Consider the following 19681-nt stretch of genomic DNA (forward strand, 5'->3'; position numbering starts at 1 on the left):
TTTTTTTTAAAATGTCTTTTATCTTCTTATCTTACAAATTACACTTTTTCTTTCATAGATATTTCCTAAATTTTACTTTCAGGAACACGCTGGTCATGACACTTTCACTATTAGCTAAAGCAGTATAAACTATTTTAATACAAGTTTTAGAAAAATCAAACTACCAGTCATAAAATATCAGAGTCTTGTAGAAATTGTTAAGAGAAATGGTCTGTTATTTTAACAAGTTTCTTGGGAATTAGAAAAAAGTCTGCAGTCTTCCTGGTAAACTGAGATATGAGATAATCTTTTACCAAGATGCAGTAATATTCATGCTGAAGGTAAATCTAGATTTTTTCAGTTGCAGTCAGCTTGAGAAGCATTAATCCTCCTCTCCTGCAGTCACTGGAAACGTGTGTGCCTGAGCTATGGGAGGAAGCCCTGTATTACCCATTGAACAGGACAGAGGTGATACTTGGTTGCCACCTCTCAATAAGTCTTTGACAATATTTTTGAAACATTTATCAGCGGTGCATTATGCTAATTATAAAAAGTGACTAATAATTACAGAKTCACACCCAGTTAGTGCGGAGAAGTACCTCCTAGCTCAGGGAGTGTTGCATGGGAAGGTGGCATGAAGTCACCAAGACAAGAATATAACTTCACAGTGGTATGGGGGCTAAGCCAAAAAGTTTTGGGTGTTTTTTTGTTTGTTTGTTTGTTTATTTGTTTGTTTTTTAACAGTCTTACTAGCACAGCAGATAYGATGGACTAGAAGCATAATTTAGTCTGCGATAAGGGTGTGCAGCAGAGACCATCGTTGGTCAGCAAGGTAGCATCAGCGTATAGATGGAGGAGGAGGGCTGGTCCCATTCCCAAAATGCACAAGCGGAGGGGAGGACACCTGTAACTCACCCTTGTCCCTCTCCCTTCCTCCCACACATCAGTCCTTTGATGCTTCAAAAAGAAATCGGCATCAATATGTATGTGGGAGGAGACAGAGGAGCTGTCCTCCAGTGACTAGTTCATCTATATGTGACCTGGTTTTGCACAGAGCCATAGTAAAAAGAAAATCCAGCCCAACAGCGGGGTTTTTCATTGTGGTGGTATGCAGCAGGGACAGCGGATGATTTAGGGGAGAGAGCAGCTGGACTAGGGCCATCAACCTAATACTCCTGGCGATGGAGCAGTTGTCAGGGTCACAACAGCCAGCCCCGTGGTGGAGTAGCTGCGTTTTGGGAGCTAGACTGGAGAGGTGCCCATCACCTTCCCGCTTTGCCCCGTGGTACTCAGCGCTGATGAGCGGCTTTGCCTTCAAATGCAGTTGTGAAGTACCACAAACTGTTCAGGGTCCAGTGTCCCAGCAAGATCCAAATGCTGCATCATCTTATGCCTGTACAGCCCCATTGAGGCCTGGGTAGAATTTAACTTATCCAAAATTCATTGCATCTGAGGGATGAGCTTCAAGTTTTGAGTGTGATAGACCCAGATGCAAGCCTCTCCTTTTTTCTTTTTTTTCTTTTTTCTTTTTTTTCCCCCCATGCCATCRTTTATCTTATGTATAACAGTTTTATCAGTGTTATGGACAGAGCTGAGTGCAATGTCTTTTAAAGACAGTAATTTTTAAATGAACTTTTTGGGAAAAAAAAAAGTCAGATCTGTTTTCTGTTTGACTGCAAATACCCCTTTGCAGAAGTATCGTGAAGCTTTGGTCTCAGCATCTCCATCAAAAACGTACTTAAAATATCATAGACAAGGTAGAGATCTTCTCATATTTCGCTTTGTTTGAACCATCTTGACATGATCATTTGTTGCCATTATAAATAGTGAGAATTGGGCTGTGGGGTAAAACACAAATACAGGAACATAGCCCTAGCCCTAGCTAGACCTTAGCTGGAATAGGATATTCATTTTGCAGCACCACCTTTGTATGGAAAAACATTTCAGGAGAGCAACAAGGCTATTGCAAGTTTAAAAAAATTATCTCCCAGTAGGAGAACAGGAAGATAGTTGGCCATTTTCAGTGCAGTGAAAACAACGGCTTGGGCCTGTTTTCCTAAAGCGTCTATAGACACTCTTGAAAAGTGGATCCTAAACCTTTCTAATACACAGCCTAAACAAGCATGTWAAAGGAGGGGAGAGGCTACATCTTGGCTGTCTCTTCCGGTGACTGTGACCAGTTTCCTTCTTCCTTGTCCTTGGTTTGTCCAAAATGCTGCTGCTGAAGTGACCTGCCCTTCCCGTTGGTCTGGCCATGTTGCTCCTCACTGGGTTTCCATTTTTGCATTCCAGCTCCTTGCTGTTATTTTCTGCCTGTTTTTCTCCCGTGTAATGTCTGCATCCTCTGTGCCTAACGCCTCATCTCCCGCTCTTTGGTCCCCCGACTGCTGTGCTGCCCCCTCCTCCTCGAGCACCTTCTGGCCTGTGCTTTCTGTGCCGCCCCTCTCCTGCCTTTCTGTGTCTGTGGGTTTTGGGTTAGGTTGCCCCCCTTCAAGGCAAGGCATGTGTCTTTGTGTCCAGATTTGCAAAGCACTCCATGCATTTACCTTGCTGTTCAGGTACCTGGATCATGTATGTACCCACCAGAGATGGGGGCAATGTAACAAAGCCAGGCTTGCCGTGAAGAACTAGACAGCCCTCTGGAAATTCCCAGAATGTAGAGCTTTCTACAAGGATACAGGGGAAAAAAAGAAAGACACCTGAGAGGGGACTGTATTTCATACCAGGCTCCCTCCAAACCTGTGAACATCTCAGGTTAGACCAGTGGCTGTAGGTCCTTGCCACAGTAAGCTTATAGAAATCTGCCCACCCCTTGCCTTTGGAGAAGTCTACCTGGCATTTTGCCCTGCGACATCAAACAAGGGTCGTCTTTCAGCGGAGGGGTCTGCTCCCAGAGTTATGAAGATCCTTTCCAGCAGGACGTAGCGAGGTGGCAGGTGCCAGCTGAGCCCATGTTTGGAGGCGTGGACTCCTTTTCTCCCATGGTCCTGCCAGGATAGTCCTGCTCAATGCTAGCGCAGCGGGAAAGATTTACCAGTCTCATTTCAAATGCACATTCGGTGCATATGTTCAAGTGCAGTTTTATAGACTAAGTTCCTGTCACAGAGACCAGCAGGGAAGCAAATAATGCTCACCAGTAGCATTGAAAAATCAGAATAAACCCATTTAAGAGTCTCACTACTCAGCTTACTTTCAGTGCATAACAGACCTTGCCCAAGAACACTGTTAGTACATCAAGAGCATTTTCCTGCAAATCCTCTCATAATTACCATTTCTGCACCTTGGGTTCTCTAGTGAGTGCCACCAGTGAGGACTTGCTCACATCAGTGGCCGAGCAAACCCTCATGACTTCTTCTGAGTGATCCAGCTGAGTGGAGGGGGCTACTAGTGACAGTCTAGTTTTGTATCACTACTGCTTCCTGATCTAAGGGAAAACAATTTAAAGAAATTCTTGGGATTTTTTTTGCTTCTCTTCAGTGCTTTGAAACTGAGAGACTTCTATTTTTCATAATTTAAACTCCTGCCTAACTGGGTGAGTGTTTGAATTCCTAGACTATGACAAAATACTGGTGTGTGTCTGCCTGAAATGTCGAGAGGATCTTTAATAACATTCATCCACCAGAAGCTGCATTAAAAGCATGCTAAGATGATGACCAAAAACAATAAAAATCAGGACCCTTGCAGTTCAGAGTGAAGCGTACCACTCCATTTAGACGAGGGGCACAGAGGAAATATTGCTCAGGGTGTGGCCCTTACTGCCTAAGTGGCTTTCCCTTGCTGTCACTGCTGTGTTGCAAGCAGGAAGCTTTCAGGTGCCTGCGTTTTATTTATTTCGGCTGGAAGATGTTGTTCTTCTGCAGTAGCCTGCAGACCAAAATTTAATGCAYAGATGACCCTGCCAAGCAGCTCATGTGCCCAGCTAGGAATGAGAAATTGCACAACAAAGCTTCACTGAGAGTAGAAATACTTCTTGTTTTTTTCACTGATTTTGTGTAAAACGCTGTAGCTGAGGGATGAGACCCCTGCTTTCTCCAAAGAGGCCCTCAGAGGACTCCTGGAGGGAGAAGTTTCTGCAGCGCTGCTGTGATAAGAACATGTAGCTCCCCGCTCTTCTGCGACGCACCAGCAGATCCAGCCATTAACTTCCAAGAGATCTGCTATAGGTGTCAGGCTTTCTCTCTTGCCATTCAGATTTTTGACCCAAAAATGCAAGGCGAGTTGAAAAGCCCAGCGATTTTGCTTTTGCGCTTTCAGAGCACACAGTGATGACACTGTTTTTTTCCTTTATTTAATTCCTGTCTTGGAAACCTATATGCCAAGTTTTATCCCATCATGACGCCTTTCTGGCATGGTCTGAAACCCCTTGCCTTGCGTAGAGCAGGACAGCCTTGACCGTAAGGTTATGAATGGGGATTTATGACCGAATCTCATTTTATATACACTTAGCCCAACTTTACTGCTCCAAACAGATGCCTCTGATAAGGTGGGCAGGTTGTTTAAAGTCACAGGGGAATGTGAGCAGAGCTCTCCTCTTGGCACTGGAAATCTGCCTTGTCTAAAGCAAAACTCAGCTCTGCAAAAATTGTCCTTTGTAGGAACCTGATCTAGATCCCATCGGAAATAGGAACCTTTGTGTTGGGCATGTAGGTTAATTACACCCCTTTTTCATTAGTATTATTTTGAAGTACCTTACCATTTTATTAAGAGCAGCTAGAAAAAGTCCTGTTCACACATACAAAATGTCACGATTCCAAAAATAATGAGATTTAGTGCCTGACCAGTGCGCTGTACATGCATTGAGAAGCCATCTGGGTCCCGGCCATGTGCGATCCAGGGCAAGCAGCTGTGAGCTAGGTGCAGAATTCAACCGAACAACGCCAGAGACCCAAGAAAGTGAGGGACGGTGCATAGGCCACGCTTTGCCCCAGTTGGGGCACGACGTGGGGAGCAGACGGCAAAGGGTAGAAGCGTCGTCCCCGCGGCGGCGTGGACTCYGGAGGCGCCGGTGGTGGTTTAGCCACCGCGGCCTCCTTGCCTCCTCTCCGTGCCGCAGAGCCTGCACGTGGCCTGAAAGCTGCAGACCGTTCGTGCGGTTCGTTTTGGGGTCTTAGAGGAGGAAAGTGCATCTGAGAGTGGCTGCATAACTTGCTTGCTGCGGTGCCTCCCGAGCTGGCGTGGGACTGGTTAATAAACATGATTCACTGTTGTCTTCTCGCTGTCAGTGCTGGAGCGAACCTCTTGGTGCCAGCAGGTCTAGCTCCTCTCGCTCAAGGGCTAATGCATTTTGCTTTGGGAAACACTGACACCCAGCACCAAGAGTTAGTTTTACCTTGCAAAAAAAGACCATATACAATTTCTGAACGGCTCAGCAATAAAACTCTTCTGTCTTGTGCGCTGGTGCCAACTGTTTAATTAGGAATAAGCAGAGGTTGGATTTTATTCATACGGGTAATAGAGCATTTTTTTTCCTCCTTTCAGCTTGCAAAAGACAAAGAGCGCCTGCAAGCTATGATGACACACCTGCATGTGAAGTCAACTGAACCAAAAGCCACCCCTCAGCCCGTAAGTACTGAACTGTGCAGAAACCCAGCACAAGCTCACAACAGCCTCTTTTCCTGTTTCCCACCTGAGCGTGTGATGCGAAGTGTGGTCTGCTTTAAAGTCTGTCACAGCAAAGAGATGTAAAGTACTTCTCTAGCTGGTTACTTTGTAGGAGACGCTGCCACATAAATCCAACTTTCATCGCTCTTTTTTTTCTTCAAGGAGTTTCAAAGAAGTTGAACTCTAAAGCAGATGCACTGGGCCTTTTTCTGGCCTCACGTACCAGCCTGTAAGTGGCTTTACATCAGTCAGACGTGCATGAAATCCTAGGAAGTGTTAGGAATGAGATGTAATTAAATTATATTTAGTATATTTATTTTGCTTTCTCTCTAAGCCTGACTTACATTTCGGGTAGAGCAGACTCCAGTTGCACGTTTTGATGTTAATTGCTGTTACCTCGTGTCGGGTTTTACACTGCTGAAACCGAGAAGGAAAACCACCTCCGTCCCCCGTAGCTCTTTAAAGGGGGGGAGGCAGCCAGGGCAAGAGGGGTCAGCCCCAAATTCCTCGTTCTTGCAAGGTACCAGGCAGCTCTGTAGCCCAAGCCAGCCGCCGGGGACCCAAAAAAAGACGAACCTACTGTCTCATTCTCTGACGGAAGTGACTCTTCAGCTGTTGTTTTCTCCTAACCTCTCAATGCTGAAAACGTTCCTCGTAGCTTCACATGATTATTCAAAATGGGGAGAGTGCTCTGCTTCTTGATTTTAAGATTTGTAAGATTTAAAGGTACACTGGCTTTATTTGATTTTGCTTTGAGTCATTGTGTGAAAATTAATTGAGCGTTGACAATCTATAGTTAGTACGAGCAATTTTAATCAATATGCAATGATGCAGCATAATGACAAAGTATTGGTTTATCTGTTTTGACTGATTTTTTTTCTATAAATAAAGCAAACACACACCCATATATGTATGATTTATGGTGATAGAAATAAAAAGGAGTCAGACTATTAACCCAGCAAATATGGTAGCCTGCCAAGATGCAGTTGGTAGACAAAATTAATGTCTGAAACAGAACACATTACAGAGATAGAGAACATAAAATCATTAAACACTTCGCGCATCCATTTTTACTAGAAAAGGATTTCTCAGTTTCCATGTAGTTGGGAATAAATGGCTGCAGAAGTGCACAGGGAGGCTACTAGACAGAAAATTGCAGGCTATTCAGCAACACGGGAGCAGATGTCAAAGCCAACGGGAAATTTTGGTGGCGTCTTGGAGAGAGTTGAGCGGTAGGTATAAACCCTTCCGTTTAAGCTGTTGAGATTCCTCAAATTGCTTGATCCGGTGGATTCCAGCTCTCTAGAGTGGAAACTGCTTACAGTGTCTGTAAAAACAGCATTCTTCTAGTTCCTCATATCCATCTCGGCCTGAATGCAAATGCCTCGGCGCATTGTTGGCAAAGTATATAGACCCAACAGAATGGGKAGGAGGTTTGGTTTCTATAGCTCTTACTGGATTAAAAATTAAAACAGCGGAATAATCTGGGAGTCTCAAAGCGCTCTGCCTTGAGGCCTTTCATAACAGCGGTGCCCCTCAGGAGGAAGGATTAAAAACTGAAGGGAGGAAATCAGAAGGCAGCGAGCGTGGCTTGGCAAGCCAGCCCGCGATCCGTGCTCAGCGGCCRAAGGCAGGAAGCTTTTGCCCATGGTGTAGGCTACGAAGATACCAGGTGGTGTCGCCATGAAGATTAGTGTTAACAGCTAATAAACAGGGAAAAGCGTCAGAAAAAGGGGGGGGAAAAAAAAAAGAACGCAGGGGGAAAAGGGCTGTCTTGATTAGTATTAAAAATGTTTTACATTCTGGAAAATTATAGCTTTGTTGGGGACCTCCTACTAAATTTATTTTTAACTGCTCTATTGAAAATTCTGTACCACTAGTCAACATTATCTCTCAGTTGCTCAGCACAGTGTTTCTTTATTAAAAGAAATAGGCATGAATATTTTTGACTGAAAAATTAATAGCTTTTGAATTCATACACAGCAGGTTTTCTTTTGCAAAGAAGTCCAATATCGCTGCACAGCACTTCTATAACCATTTATTTAGAGTCCAAGTCAAACCTTTGACAGCTAGAGCAGTGTTACAAGCCAACATAAAGAACTCCAAGATGTAAACCAACAATAGGCAGTCTGTGTGAGGTTTGCCATTGTCAAATACATAGATTGTTTGGATTAGTTTATGTAAATGTACTGTTGTATTACCCTTTGGAAAAAAAAAAGATCACATTTGTGTATGAAAAGTGGTTTCGTTCACAGGCAGCATTATAAATTCCTTATCCTTTAACTTACATGTTAGAAGTAAAAATTGGTGCCTGACAGGCCTATATTGTGTGGCACTCTGTTGTTGGATTGAAACTGCCTTCTTTTCATTTATTGAAATATAGAAAAATTTATTATAGATACCATCTGATAAATCAGAAATTATTAAAATATGTATAGGTGAAGCATTTGAAAATTAATTATAAAATGTAGAAGTATGGTGTTTTGCATAAATTGTGCTTTCCTTGTGAAAAAAATACACAGGCACTGCATAGACTATGCTAGACCCTAGTCCTTTTAACTCAGTGGGATAGGACTTTGGTAAAAAGATCTGATGACCATTATTGCGGTGCAAAGTATTCTTTACATCCAGTAATTAATTTCTTCTTTTTTTTTTTCCTGCCAGCATAACTAATGCAAGGTGTATGTTAGGATTAATATATTACGGTACATCTGTGATTTTAAAGGAAAGAGTGACTGTGAATCCAAGCGTAGCAATGAATTGGGATTTAAAACTGCAGCTTTTTCGTGGCTGAAAGAAATATTTTTATCCTGTTTAAAGGACCTTAACGCCTATTTTTACACCGTGCCGTAAGCGGCAGGTAGAGCGGGTGAATGAGCCGCTTGCCGTACTACCCCGTCTGTGCATACAGCGGGTGCCTTCTGGGGGTAACGGGGGGCTGCTGGGGCCACGGGCAGGTTCCTGGCCCAGCCCCAGCCAAGAGCTGCTTGTCCAGGAGGGACATCCATCACGGTCGTGTCCGTCAGTCCCATGCCCAGCTTTAGATGGCTTTACCTTCCTGGAGTCATTTTTGCTTCGGGAAGTGCGATGGCATGGCCGGTGTGTTTTGCTATACCAACCCGCCAAGACCATCTATTCAGGAAAGCTCTTTAGTCCTATTAAAGCTGGTGAGATTTGAGCACATTCCCATGCAATTTGCTGGTGGACGGACTAAACCGTTGGCAGATAAGTCTCTGTATGTGGAGAGGGCTCCAGTGGTGTCTCGCCCACTGTTGCCCTCTTCCCGGGAGAGTGTCTGGGCAGGTCGGGAGGTGGCGGAGGGATGGATGGGGATGGAGGGCACCTTGAGAGGAGGGCGAGTGCTCRGGGCCTTCTTGAAAAACACCCATCTTCATCATTAAAATATCCAGCGGCGCAGCGCTTTAAAAGAAAATGGACGTATCTCGCAACGTAATGCTTGAAAAATACAGAGTTGTTCCTGTTACTTCGACACGTGTTGTTTTAGTGAGAATAAAGTAATGAAAAAAGGGAGAATAAAGCTGCCCACGGAGGAATATGCTGTGACATATTTCTGGAAGGTAAAATTTTTCAATGTAAAAAAACCTAACAAATGCAGAACAAAGATTTCTCAAAAATTATCRTCCTGCTTTTGCCATTAAGGTACCTTCCCCTACATGCTATTTTCATTYGTGTTAGTGATCAGCATAATAGGTTGAAATGGAAATGTGATTTCTTTTGGAGGATTAACTAACATGGAAGTTCATAGGAAGGGAAGGAAAAGGAAAAAGCATCAACCAACAAGTAATTCTGCATACTAGGTGTTAGATCCATCTTTTAAAAATAGGCAGAAAACTTTTAAAGAAACTTTTGGCACTTTAAATAAAATGCACTGTTAGATATCCCTTCTTTAATGTATTTTTTTTACCCTAACCATAGCAATTACGATTGTTTTGAAATACTGTTTTTAGCAACTGTAATAACAAAGCATTAAAAAAAAAAGAGAGAGTCTTTTAACTGTTGAGGTAATGACTGAGCATTTTAGCTGCTGTAGCCGTACTTTATAGTTTGAAAAAATAATGATACGCAGCAATAAAGAGAGATTCTCAAGCACAACAAAAGCTGTTTTTATATACTGGTTTTCATTAAGTCTCACTCCCCAACTTGGGTTTCCTTAGTGTCGCTGCCAATAACAACACCTGCTAAGTGACTGCTGCCTGCCAGAGCCGACATCTCGCGCGGCCCCGTGTCCAGGCCGAGCGGGAGGGGAAGGCGCGGAGCCGAGCAGAGGTTCGCGCCCGCCGGAGCTTTCTCTCCCGCCCGCGGGGTCAAGAGGAGCYGGCTCCGCTCCGGGGCCTTTAAGGCCCAGGAACTCCGTAAATCACYGGTTTCGGCCGTGGTGGGAAAGGCAGCATCAATAGCAGAGGACTCGCTGCCCTGGAGCACGGGGTATGGCCCCAGTGTGACACTTAGAAATGAACGTCTTTTTTTTCCCTTTTTTTCCTTCTTTTTAAACTGTTTCAGATCTGTTTTTTTTTTTTTTTTATGTGCAGCCACTATTGTCATGTAAAATGTTTATGCAAAAAGAAATCAAAGTGAGTCCTAACGGGAGAATCACTTACTAGAAATCTCTTTTACGGGGTGAAGGAGAGGGTTACCTCTCTGCCTTGTTTATATTTAAAGGGGAAAAAAAAAACTTGATGGCTCGGTCTTCACCTTTAAGAGGAAGAAGTGGCCGTTTCTTGAAGGGAAGGTGAATAATAAAATGCTAAGCAGGATATTGAACACTGAAACAATTATAGCACTTCTGATTGTTAAGTTAAAAGAGTATGAGGTACTATTCTTTAAAAAAAAAAAAAAAAAAAAAAGAACAAAACACCTAACAACTTTCAGTGGTTGAATTTGCAGAATTTTGGGGACTTACTTAAAACTATTTTTTAGGGTTTGGGTTTTTTTTGGGATTTTGTTTTTGTTTTTTTTTAATAAAAAGGTGAAAGAAATCTTTCCCCCTCCCGCCCCCCAGTACAAACATTGCAAGAAGGTTTAACCCTTTGGAGTGAGGGTTGTGCTGCCCCACGTACGGGGAGGACGCCCCGTTTCGTGTGCCTTGCCGCGATGCGAAAATTCTTGCTCATTAAAATGCTAGCTTGGTGACTTCTGCTCACTACCCTCTGGCGAAAATGATACCTCGTCCAAAAATTGCAGTATGTGGGAAACTAGCTGTGTACAAAATACCAGTGTGAACAACTTTTCTAATCATAGTAACTTGTTTTTAAATAGCAAATGCAAACAGTGAGAAACTGTGTAGAGTTTCCATCAGGAAAAGAAACCCTCCCAGTCCAATCCCTTCCTGATCTTTGCCCTGCGTAAGCATCTTTAGCAGCCAGCAGCACAGAGCCAAGGCGCTTTCTCAGCTGTAACTGGTGGCAAGATTAAGATTTAATAGTTTACAAATAAAATTAATATTTTAAGATTGCAACAAAACCAACACCATTCATAATTTGTTATTCTGCTCTAACTCACAGCTGATTTTTAAGTCTTCACTCTGTAGATAACAAAGAAAGCAGCAATGCAAGCCTGAGAAGAGAGAATAATCTTCTTTTGCCTTCCGCTATTTTGTATTTTGGTAATATCCCTGGCAGGGATTGGACCCCTGTTAGAAGAAGGGAGGGTGTCTTCAAAAAAAACATAAAAAATAGGGAAAACTTTGCTAGCAGTTGACAAGGTCGTCTTTCATTAACTTGTTGGTTCAGTCTCTCGCGCGGTTGTTGGAGGTGAAATACAGTATACTCGCGCTGTTCCAGCTTTTTGTTCTTTCTTTCCTCGCAGACTGCAGTCATGTTTAATTTGGAAACTGGGCTCCTTTGGCAAATTAGCAATTAGAACAATTTTGTGGGAATATGTATATGTGTCATTAGTTTTCCTGCAAATTAATAGCGAGAGCAGAGGTCAGGCAGAAATTTTCCACTTGACTGCAGCTCCTCTGTTGAGATTTGGCACTTTGTTTTGGAACGGCCTCAGCTGCTCAAAGCCACAGTCTTCCTTTAGGAACTGTCTTTTAATTAGTTTACCTCATAGCCATTATTACAAATATTACTGCCTCCCCTCCTTGAAATAAAATTACTGTTTCTACAAAAATATTCCAGTGACATCTTGCACCACTGCACATTGATGGTGGGGTCACTCGGATGCAGCGTTTAATCATCAGATCACCTCCGTAAGCATCTCCTAATTAGAGTCCTTACAATACAATTTTATCTGGTAATTAGCTGAGATTGGCTGCTTCCTCTGCAGCTTATTAGCGGCGGCCCGGCAGCGGGCGCRAGTCGCGGTGTCGTTTGTCGAGCCCCTGCGAGCCCCCCGCGCCGCTCATCCTCTCCCGCCGCTCTTCCCGGGCGCTACCTGCGCTGGAAAGCCGCGGGAAATTTAACTCGGGTCTCGAAGCAGGGCAGTGCTGACCTTTGCGGATTCCTTCTTGCGGGTTTTCTGGTAGGAACGGATTAAATGTTAAGTTTTTAACTGCCCGGGAACAGGCATCCGACTCTTTTGAAACGGGGCGGTTTGAGCTGCAGCGACGATGATGCCCGTGATCTTTCCAAGGGGAGGGCCCGGCTGCCGAGCTCCTGCTGCAGCCCGGCCCTYAGCGTTGATGCAGATTTGCTCGCAGTTATTGGACTGTTAAAACGTCCATTGAGAAACTGAGATAAAATACAGTAGATTTGACTTCGTGGTGAGACCTGTCAGTTGGACTATTATTATTGCCACTGGTCCTTTTATCGTACGTAATAGATGGATAGATGGATAACAGGAGGACATTGCCATGCACGTGTCCCTAATCAGCGTCCTTAAATCAAGCCAGGCTCCGGACGGACTCGGTCCCCCGGCCGGCACGCTCGTGTGCCGTAAGCGCCGCGGGAACGCGCTGCCCTGCGGCAGCCGGGGTTCGCACGCGCCTGTGCCGACGGCGCTTAGCGGCTCACCTCTCGGCACCGTTCTCCGGGAAATCAATACCTGTGTTTTACTGCCGTCCACGATCGTTTCTCTAACATTAGAGCCCTTTATTTTCCACTACCTTTGTTTCGGACGGATCCTATTATTTTTCTAAAGAAAAGTTATTTGTGGCTATTAATTCATATGAGGGATGCTAATAGGAGTTTTCTTATCTGGCTGCTTTCATAAGAGGAAAATTAATACAGCATCTCAGGGATAAACACGAGCTGTTTGGGGGCCTATCTGTAGAGTGCGCCTTGCCTCCGTTTGGAAAGGTTTCATGTCCAGCGAAAAAGGAATTTTAATCATGAGCAAAAGTTGTAAAACTCTGTCCCTGTTAAATTCAGCGGGAATTCTGCTACCGACTTCAATGGGGTCAGGGTTTCGCCAATATTACGTGCRAAACGGCCTCGGGGAAGGAAACGTGGAAGTCGTCAAAGAGCGCTTTTCGCAGGCAGCTTCCCTGGCGTTCGGAGATGGGCTYGTTCGCTCGAGGTGCCGAGCGCCGCGTTCCGGCCGGCTCGGGGAGGCGTGCGGGTGCTCGCCCTCTCCCTCGGGCTGGGTCCCAAAACYGGGCGAATCGTACCTGGGTTGGATGCCCGGTCCCAGGGCAGGGGCGTTTCTGCCACCGTGGGCGCCGGTGATTAATTAAATTATCCCGGAGTTAACCTAGTCAGGGCTTTGCTTTTAAAAGGGATGAAGTTGCATGAACAGGGAAGGGGGAATAGAATAAAAAAAGCCCAAACGCTGAAGAGAGAGATTGCGTTCCCTCCTGGTGCGTCCCTGGAAAAGCCTGGCCTTTCGTTTTCAGCCTGACGCCTTCGATGCAATACCCAAGAAGGCAGATTAGAGGCCAGGCCTAACGATAACGCGGAAATCAGAGATGCGTGGCGTTTAGATTGCGAAATAATGGGACTAAAATAAGATATTAAGACGATATACGCTGTGAGAGCTTTCTTGTTTTAAGGTTTAGATAAAAATCCTCAATTTGGAGTGCTGGCAGCAGGCGTTTTTTGCTTGCTGGGCTGCTTTTTTTTATTATTATTTTTTTTAATATAACTGGGAATGGCATATTTGTTTTCCTCTTCGATGGAGATGGTGCAAGCTGCTGGCTGGCGCCGCGGGCCAGCCGTGCCGCCGTGCCCCACGCGCCCGCCGCTCTCTGCTTTGCCCCCGCAGCTGAACCTGGTGTCCAGCGTCACGCTGTCGAAGACGGCGTCGGAGGCGTCCCCGCAGAGCTTACCTCACACCCCGACCACCCCGACGGCGCCCATCACTCCCGTCACCCAGGGGCCCTCCGTCATCACTACCACCAGCATGCACAACGTCGGACCCATCCGCCGGCGGTACTCGGACAAGTACAACGTCCCCATCTCGTCAGGTAGCGCGCGGCCCCGGGGCACCGGCGCGGCCCGGCCGCTGCCCCCGCGCCGATTCCCCCCGCGGCGCTGCTCCGCCGCGGTAATAACGGAGCGACGCTGCTCTTATTCAGCAGATATTGCCCAGAACCAAGAGTTTTATAAGAACGCAGAAGTCAGACCGCCGTTCACRTACGCGTCTTTAATTAGACAGGTAAGCGGAGCCGGGCGCGCGCCTTCGGATTAGGGAAGAACGTGTCCCTCTATGTGCACGCTCGGGATTAAATAGATTTAAAAACCTTTGGTGTGTAAGCATGCTCAAATGCTCAAACCTTTACTATAAGGGTTTTTAGAACTGCAATATATAACATAATTGCTTTTGATTAAGTATTACAATACGATGTGATTATTAGGAAATTCATTTCACACAACAGTGAAAATGAGCCTGTTTAAAGATGGCAAGTCAATTATCACAAGCTACAGTAATCTCTGATCCCTAGAATTAATCTGAGCTCTAAATAATTACTGAGCTTTAATCAGCTAGTGAAATGTTTTGCATTTCTCTTTGATTCTGCTTTATGAATGACTAATAAATTAATATTTCTGTAAGGAAACAGAAATAAAAACTCAAAACAATTAGATAATTCCATTTTGAATTTTGCCACTGAACTGTTAAATACAGCCATTAATCTTAGTTCATATTGTGAAAACCCTCCTTTGGATGTTTTGCTCCATATCTCTTTTCTTCCCTTCCTTCCTTCYTTCCTTCCTTCCTTCCTTTTCTTTTTTGTATTTGGTTAAAGTAAAGCTGTAAGCGCGTTTTGCACTGGCTTGGTCCTAACTGATCTCGCTTTGCTCCGCCAGGCCATCCTCGAATCCCCGGAAAAACAGCTAACACTAAATGAAATCTACAACTGGTTCACGCGAATGTTCGCCTACTTCCGACGCAACGCGGCGACGTGGAAGGTAAGCCCGTCCGGCCGCTCGCGCCGCTCGCCTTCGCCGCGCTGACCCGCGCGGAGGAGGCACCGCTGGTGCCGCCACAAATCGCAACGACGCGGGGACGCGCAAATTGAGACCGGCAGCTTTGACACGCGCTGGGCGCCTTATCTGCGGGAACGATTCGATATTTGGCGGAAAAATTCCTCTGCCTTTGAAAACCACTAATTGAATCCCCGTTATTGGCTTTTATGTTCGGTGATTATGCCGCTGGTTCCTCTGTGTGGTTGCTGCTAGCAGTGAAACTCCAGCCCTTCAGCTGGAACATATTAAAAAAAAAAAAAAAAGAGGTAAAGTTCTTGTGTCAGTAGAAGATATACTGTTTGTCGTTTTAGTTGCACAGACTGTAATCACGACAACCTCTTTCTTCCTAGGATCTATAGATAAGTGGATTTCTTTCCTCAGTCGGTTGGCTCTCCGCTGCATATACGGATCTGTTAAAAGCTTCCTTTTTTCTTTTTTTTAATAACACAGAAGTTTGTTGAACACCATACTTGAGAAGCAAGCCCCACAATAAGAAATTGTTTAACAGAACCAAAAACTTGATTTTGGCACCTTAATATCTTACCATAACCATCTCTGATACTATTAGATAAGAGGTTTGGGGAGTTAATTTTATTTTATATTTTGGGGGCCGCTCCTTCCCTTATATACAGTGTGATAATAGCTTCACTACCTTCTCAAGCAAGTGCAATTAYTAATGAATGAACCAAATAACAGGATCTTGTATTGCAGTAGCAATCACACCGCAGCGCTTTGAGTCTCTCTCAGTCTAAGAACTCTGTTGCTCTCAAACGTACAGCACTCAAGGGACCCAGTCGGATGCGGGTGTCCCGTACCTGCTGTTTCATCAGCTCTTTTTGTTTTGCCTGTCTCATCCTGCATTTAGGATTAATTCCTTTAAAGGATGGACCTGGAAACGTTCCTCGGACATTAGCTTGCTTTTAGCAGTATGTTTTCCTTTTAAATCACATCGCAGGGCAATTCTCTAAGTTTTCAGCCTTGGTCTGTAAGCTCTTATATTCAGGAAAAGTCTCTGATTGCTGCTTTGATTCTTTCTTCAGTTGGAAAACATGAGCAGCGTTTCACTTTGCAGCTTCCTTATGATCCAGAAAGGAAATTAACTTTCCCTGATTTGAGATCCTTTTAGACCTGCCCGTCTTTCGCCGCTGGAGCGGTTCCAGGAGGACTTTGCAGCAGCCGCAGGTGTGGGTGCTCAAGCAAAAACCCAGTCCGACCCCTGCAGCAAGAGGGGGAGCGTGTCCTCCGAGGCTCCTTTTGGGAATGAGCTCAGGGCCTCGTGCAAAGCCCGGGCGCAGGAGCCGCCTGCCCTTGCAGCGCGCTGACGCGCAGGGGACCTGGCGCGGGTGTTCGCTGCCCGCACGCAGGAGGAAGAGCTTCCCCCACCGGCTCCTCCGCGCCTGGCACACGGGACGTCCGCTTGAAGGAGCTCAGGTCTCTCACGCCAGCCTTCGGGAACAGCGGGGATGAAAACGCGGCTCCGGCTTGGCATGACGTGAAGCCCCCGGGGCTCTGAGCAAGCGCAAGGGGCTAATTGCAGCGTCAGAATAACTTGAGTCTATACGCAGGGATTCGCACTCACCTTCCGTTAATGCTTAGCTGTCGCTTGGGTCAGCGTTCCCCAAGTTTAGGGTCAGGGTTTGGTGTGGGCAAGCTTCCCTGGGACCGCTTTCAAAACCACAGAAAGGCACGGGAATAAAGACCTATGAAAAACGAACCTCTTTCCCAAAATGCAGTACAGCAGAGCCTGAGCAGTTATTAAAATAGCAAACCCTTTCATTTGCTACATTCAAGCATGTTCAGGGTAATTTTTCTGCAAAAGTGGCTTGCGTACAAATATTTTTAACAAGGTAAATATATAATCTTACAATAATAGCTCCTAATTTTTCTGTTAAGCTGATTGCTGAGGGAGCACTGTGAACTGGTTCTGACAGGTCAGAGGCAATGTCTGTTTGCTTTTATTTTTCGCAGTAATTTGCTGGCACTGAACTGCAGCCACGAGGCAAAGGCTGCAGGTGTGGCTCCGAAATGTTGAGGTATTGTTCGAATGAAACTGTTAGATAGCGAGAACCCAGAGGCGGGGGGAAGAAAATAATTTCTCTGTGATAAGTCCTGCAAACGAGTGATCACGTGGGAATGCAGGAAGCTACGGCAACGCTTTCTCGGTGTATTCGGCAAGAGCCTGCCCCGGCACCCCTCACAGTCAAGGGCAAGGCACACGTTGACGTCTGTAGCGCAAGAACAGGCTGTAAAAGATTTCCCCAGCTTTTACTGTATTTGAAGAACACCGCCACTATTTCTGCACAACTATGTGCACAGACACTGTTTACAAACTCAGCGGACTCACTTTACTGAACTCTGATGTGTGCGTCTGATCAACTGCCGCATTAACTACCAGATCAGCTTTCGCTGTGGGAAATAGTGTTTTTATTCTTGCGTTTCGCTCCAGACTTGACGCAGTTCCCATTTTCACAGGAAACTGCCCGCATGACACAGGCGCAGGCCCGTGGCGGGTTCCTCTAGCGCGGGCCTCGGCACCGCGGGGAGCTGCCCGGCCGGCGGCTTTTAGCCCCCGAGGCGTGGGGCGCTTTGCTCCGTCCCGAAATCGGGGGGTTTGCCGAAAATTTCACACCTAGTGAAATGCAGAAGATGTTAAAAAAAAAAAAAAGAAAAAAAGCAGAACAAAGTAGCAGAAGAAAAAAAGCATCCCGAGCAAACATGTTGACTTTCTCCTAGGTTTCGGCTCCCCCCTGCCTTGCTCTCGGAGTAGAGGGAAGGGGAGAAGTGGCGAAGGACTCCTGGCCTTTCCCTCGCCGGCGCACACCGCCGCCTCTTAATTTGCATGACAAATGCGCTGTGCGTACCCTTTGTTTGCACAGCGATTTAGACATTCATGATTAGAGCTCCCTTTCGCCGTCCAGACCTGATGTTCATTAAAAAAAAAAAAGGAAGAAGAAGAAGAAGAAGACAGGAGGAAAAAAAACCGCAGTCTCGTGGTTGCCTGGGCCCAGGACCATGTGTCTGGCTGGCATCGCGCCTGCTAACGAGTCCACCAGATTGCCGAAATCGATGGTGCCAGCGATGATGGATGGAGCTTGTTCGCCGGCGTGTTCTCAGCGAGCGGCTTCTTCTGCTTCCGCTGCCTGCCGAGCCCCTTCCCGCCGCGCTGGGGGCGCCCCRCGCCCGCGTCCGAGCGGCTTCGCAGGGCGGGATTCGCCCCGAAAAYGGAGAAGAGGCGGATGGGAAGCGACACGCCGCTCGGGGTCTAGCAGGGCCCCCGACRGCATTTCGGGCAGAGCAGAGGTGCAAAAGCACCGGCGCGAGGGAGCCGAGCCGAAGGGGCCGAGCGGCCGCGGGAAGGAGCGCGGGGACGTTATCRCGCCGCTTCCCAGAGTCCTCCTCGCCTTCCCGCTCGGCGGAGCCTCCGCTCGGCAGTCCGCCGGGAACGGGAGCCGACGTCCATCGAGGAGCACGCGGGGGAAGAGGCGCCAGGCCGCGGGACAGGAGCCGCGGCAGCGCCAGCCCCGCTGCCGCCTGCCTGCGTCGAGCCGCCCGCCCTCGCGGGCCGTCGCTGCCCTGCTTTCACCGCTGCTTTCTTTTGCAGGAGGGGACGAGCGTCTCTGCGCCGAGCCCGCGTGCTTGCTTGGGAAATGCCCGAGCAATGTTCCTCTGTGTGTTGTGTGAAGGGCGCTCGCCTGTACGACGTGCATGTGTAAAATGATGGCTGTTCTCGTTCGCGCTGTGGATAATTGTTAAGAATAACTTGCATTTCTAATCGTGGGTTTAAGCTTTTGTTTTTGTTTTGTCTTTGCAAAGTAAGATGTAAAGAGCTGGTGTGCGGGGAGAGCGAGCGGGTGCGGGGAGGGGACGGGGCACGGGCTTAACRTTGCAAAATGAGGGCTGTCAAGCTGACTGTGCTGCTGTTCTTGGACGATGATGAGCATTTTCTCATGGAAAGTTTTTGAATGTTTTCTCTTTTATACTTGCTGCAGAATGCAGTGCGTCATAATCTTAGTCTTCACAAGTGTTTTGTGCGAGTAGAAAACGTTAAAGGGGCAGTATGGACAGTGGATGAACTAGAGTTCCAAAAACGAAGGCCACAAAAGATCAGTGGGTATGTCCACCATGTTTGAACTTCTTAGCCTAGCTTGGATCATGCTTACAGTTTAACGTAGAGGCTTTTGGCTGCTAGCTGGTGTTAGACCAACCACAGGTGGTTTCGCATTGTTTCAGTTAAGGGAAACCAAGAAAAACATCTCATCACTACTGTTTGTATGCCCACCAGTACCCTGACCCTGCTTGCTTGGTGTTTGTTGCATCACATGCTAGTAGCTTGTAGGTGGCAATGCATATTAACCCTCACAAACCATTTGCTTATGCTTATTGCATTTTATTTTCTTTTTCCTTTTCCCTGTATTTGATGTCTGTTCTGTCCCCGATCCCGTGTCCCTTTGTTTCCACTTCATCTCCTTTGCTGCTGCTCTTGTCCCAGGGTGCCATTCGCACCAACCTCTCACTGCATAAGTGCTTTATCAGAGTAGAGGATGAGTTTGGGTCCTTTTGGACTGTTGATGATGAAGAGTTTAAACGTGGCCGTCATATTCAACGAGGCCGTCCTCGAAAATACTGCCCTGATGAAAACTTTGGCGAGCTTGTTGCACAGTAAGAGCTTTTACTTGCTTTAATTTTTTTTTCTGCTGTTGCTTTGCTTTGCATGATTTACCCATCTCATGTAG

At 46.3% G+C, this 19681-nt stretch overlaps 1 protein-coding gene across 17 annotated transcripts in view; it reads left to right on the forward strand.

Annotated features, from left to right (window-relative positions):
• The window catches only part of FOXP1 (forkhead box P1), a 381192-nt gene that overhangs the window by 350624 nt on the left and 10887 nt on the right, over positions 1-19681 (forward strand). For 14 of the 17 annotated variants that reach the window (XM_026074865.1, XM_026074881.1, XM_026074877.1 and 11 more), the window contains 5 exons: positions 5458-5541; positions 13747-13948; positions 14060-14139; positions 14790-14891; positions 18938-19059. In XM_026074865.1, coding sequence (XP_025930650.1) covers positions 5458-5541; positions 13747-13948; positions 14060-14139; positions 14790-14891; positions 18938-19059 — 590 coding nt within the window. The remainder of the gene's footprint in view (positions 1-5457; positions 5542-13746; positions 13949-14059; positions 14140-14789; positions 14892-18937; positions 19060-19681) is intronic. The other 3 variants (XM_026074883.1, XM_026074878.1, XM_026074875.1) reach the window with 1 other exon arrangement.

The sequence above is a fragment of the Apteryx rowi genome, unplaced genomic scaffold, assembly GCF_003343035.1.
Source record: "Apteryx rowi isolate R43461 unplaced genomic scaffold, aptRow1 scaffold_4, whole genome shotgun sequence".
Classification (NCBI taxonomy): domain Eukaryota; kingdom Metazoa; phylum Chordata; class Aves; order Apterygiformes; family Apterygidae; genus Apteryx; species Apteryx rowi.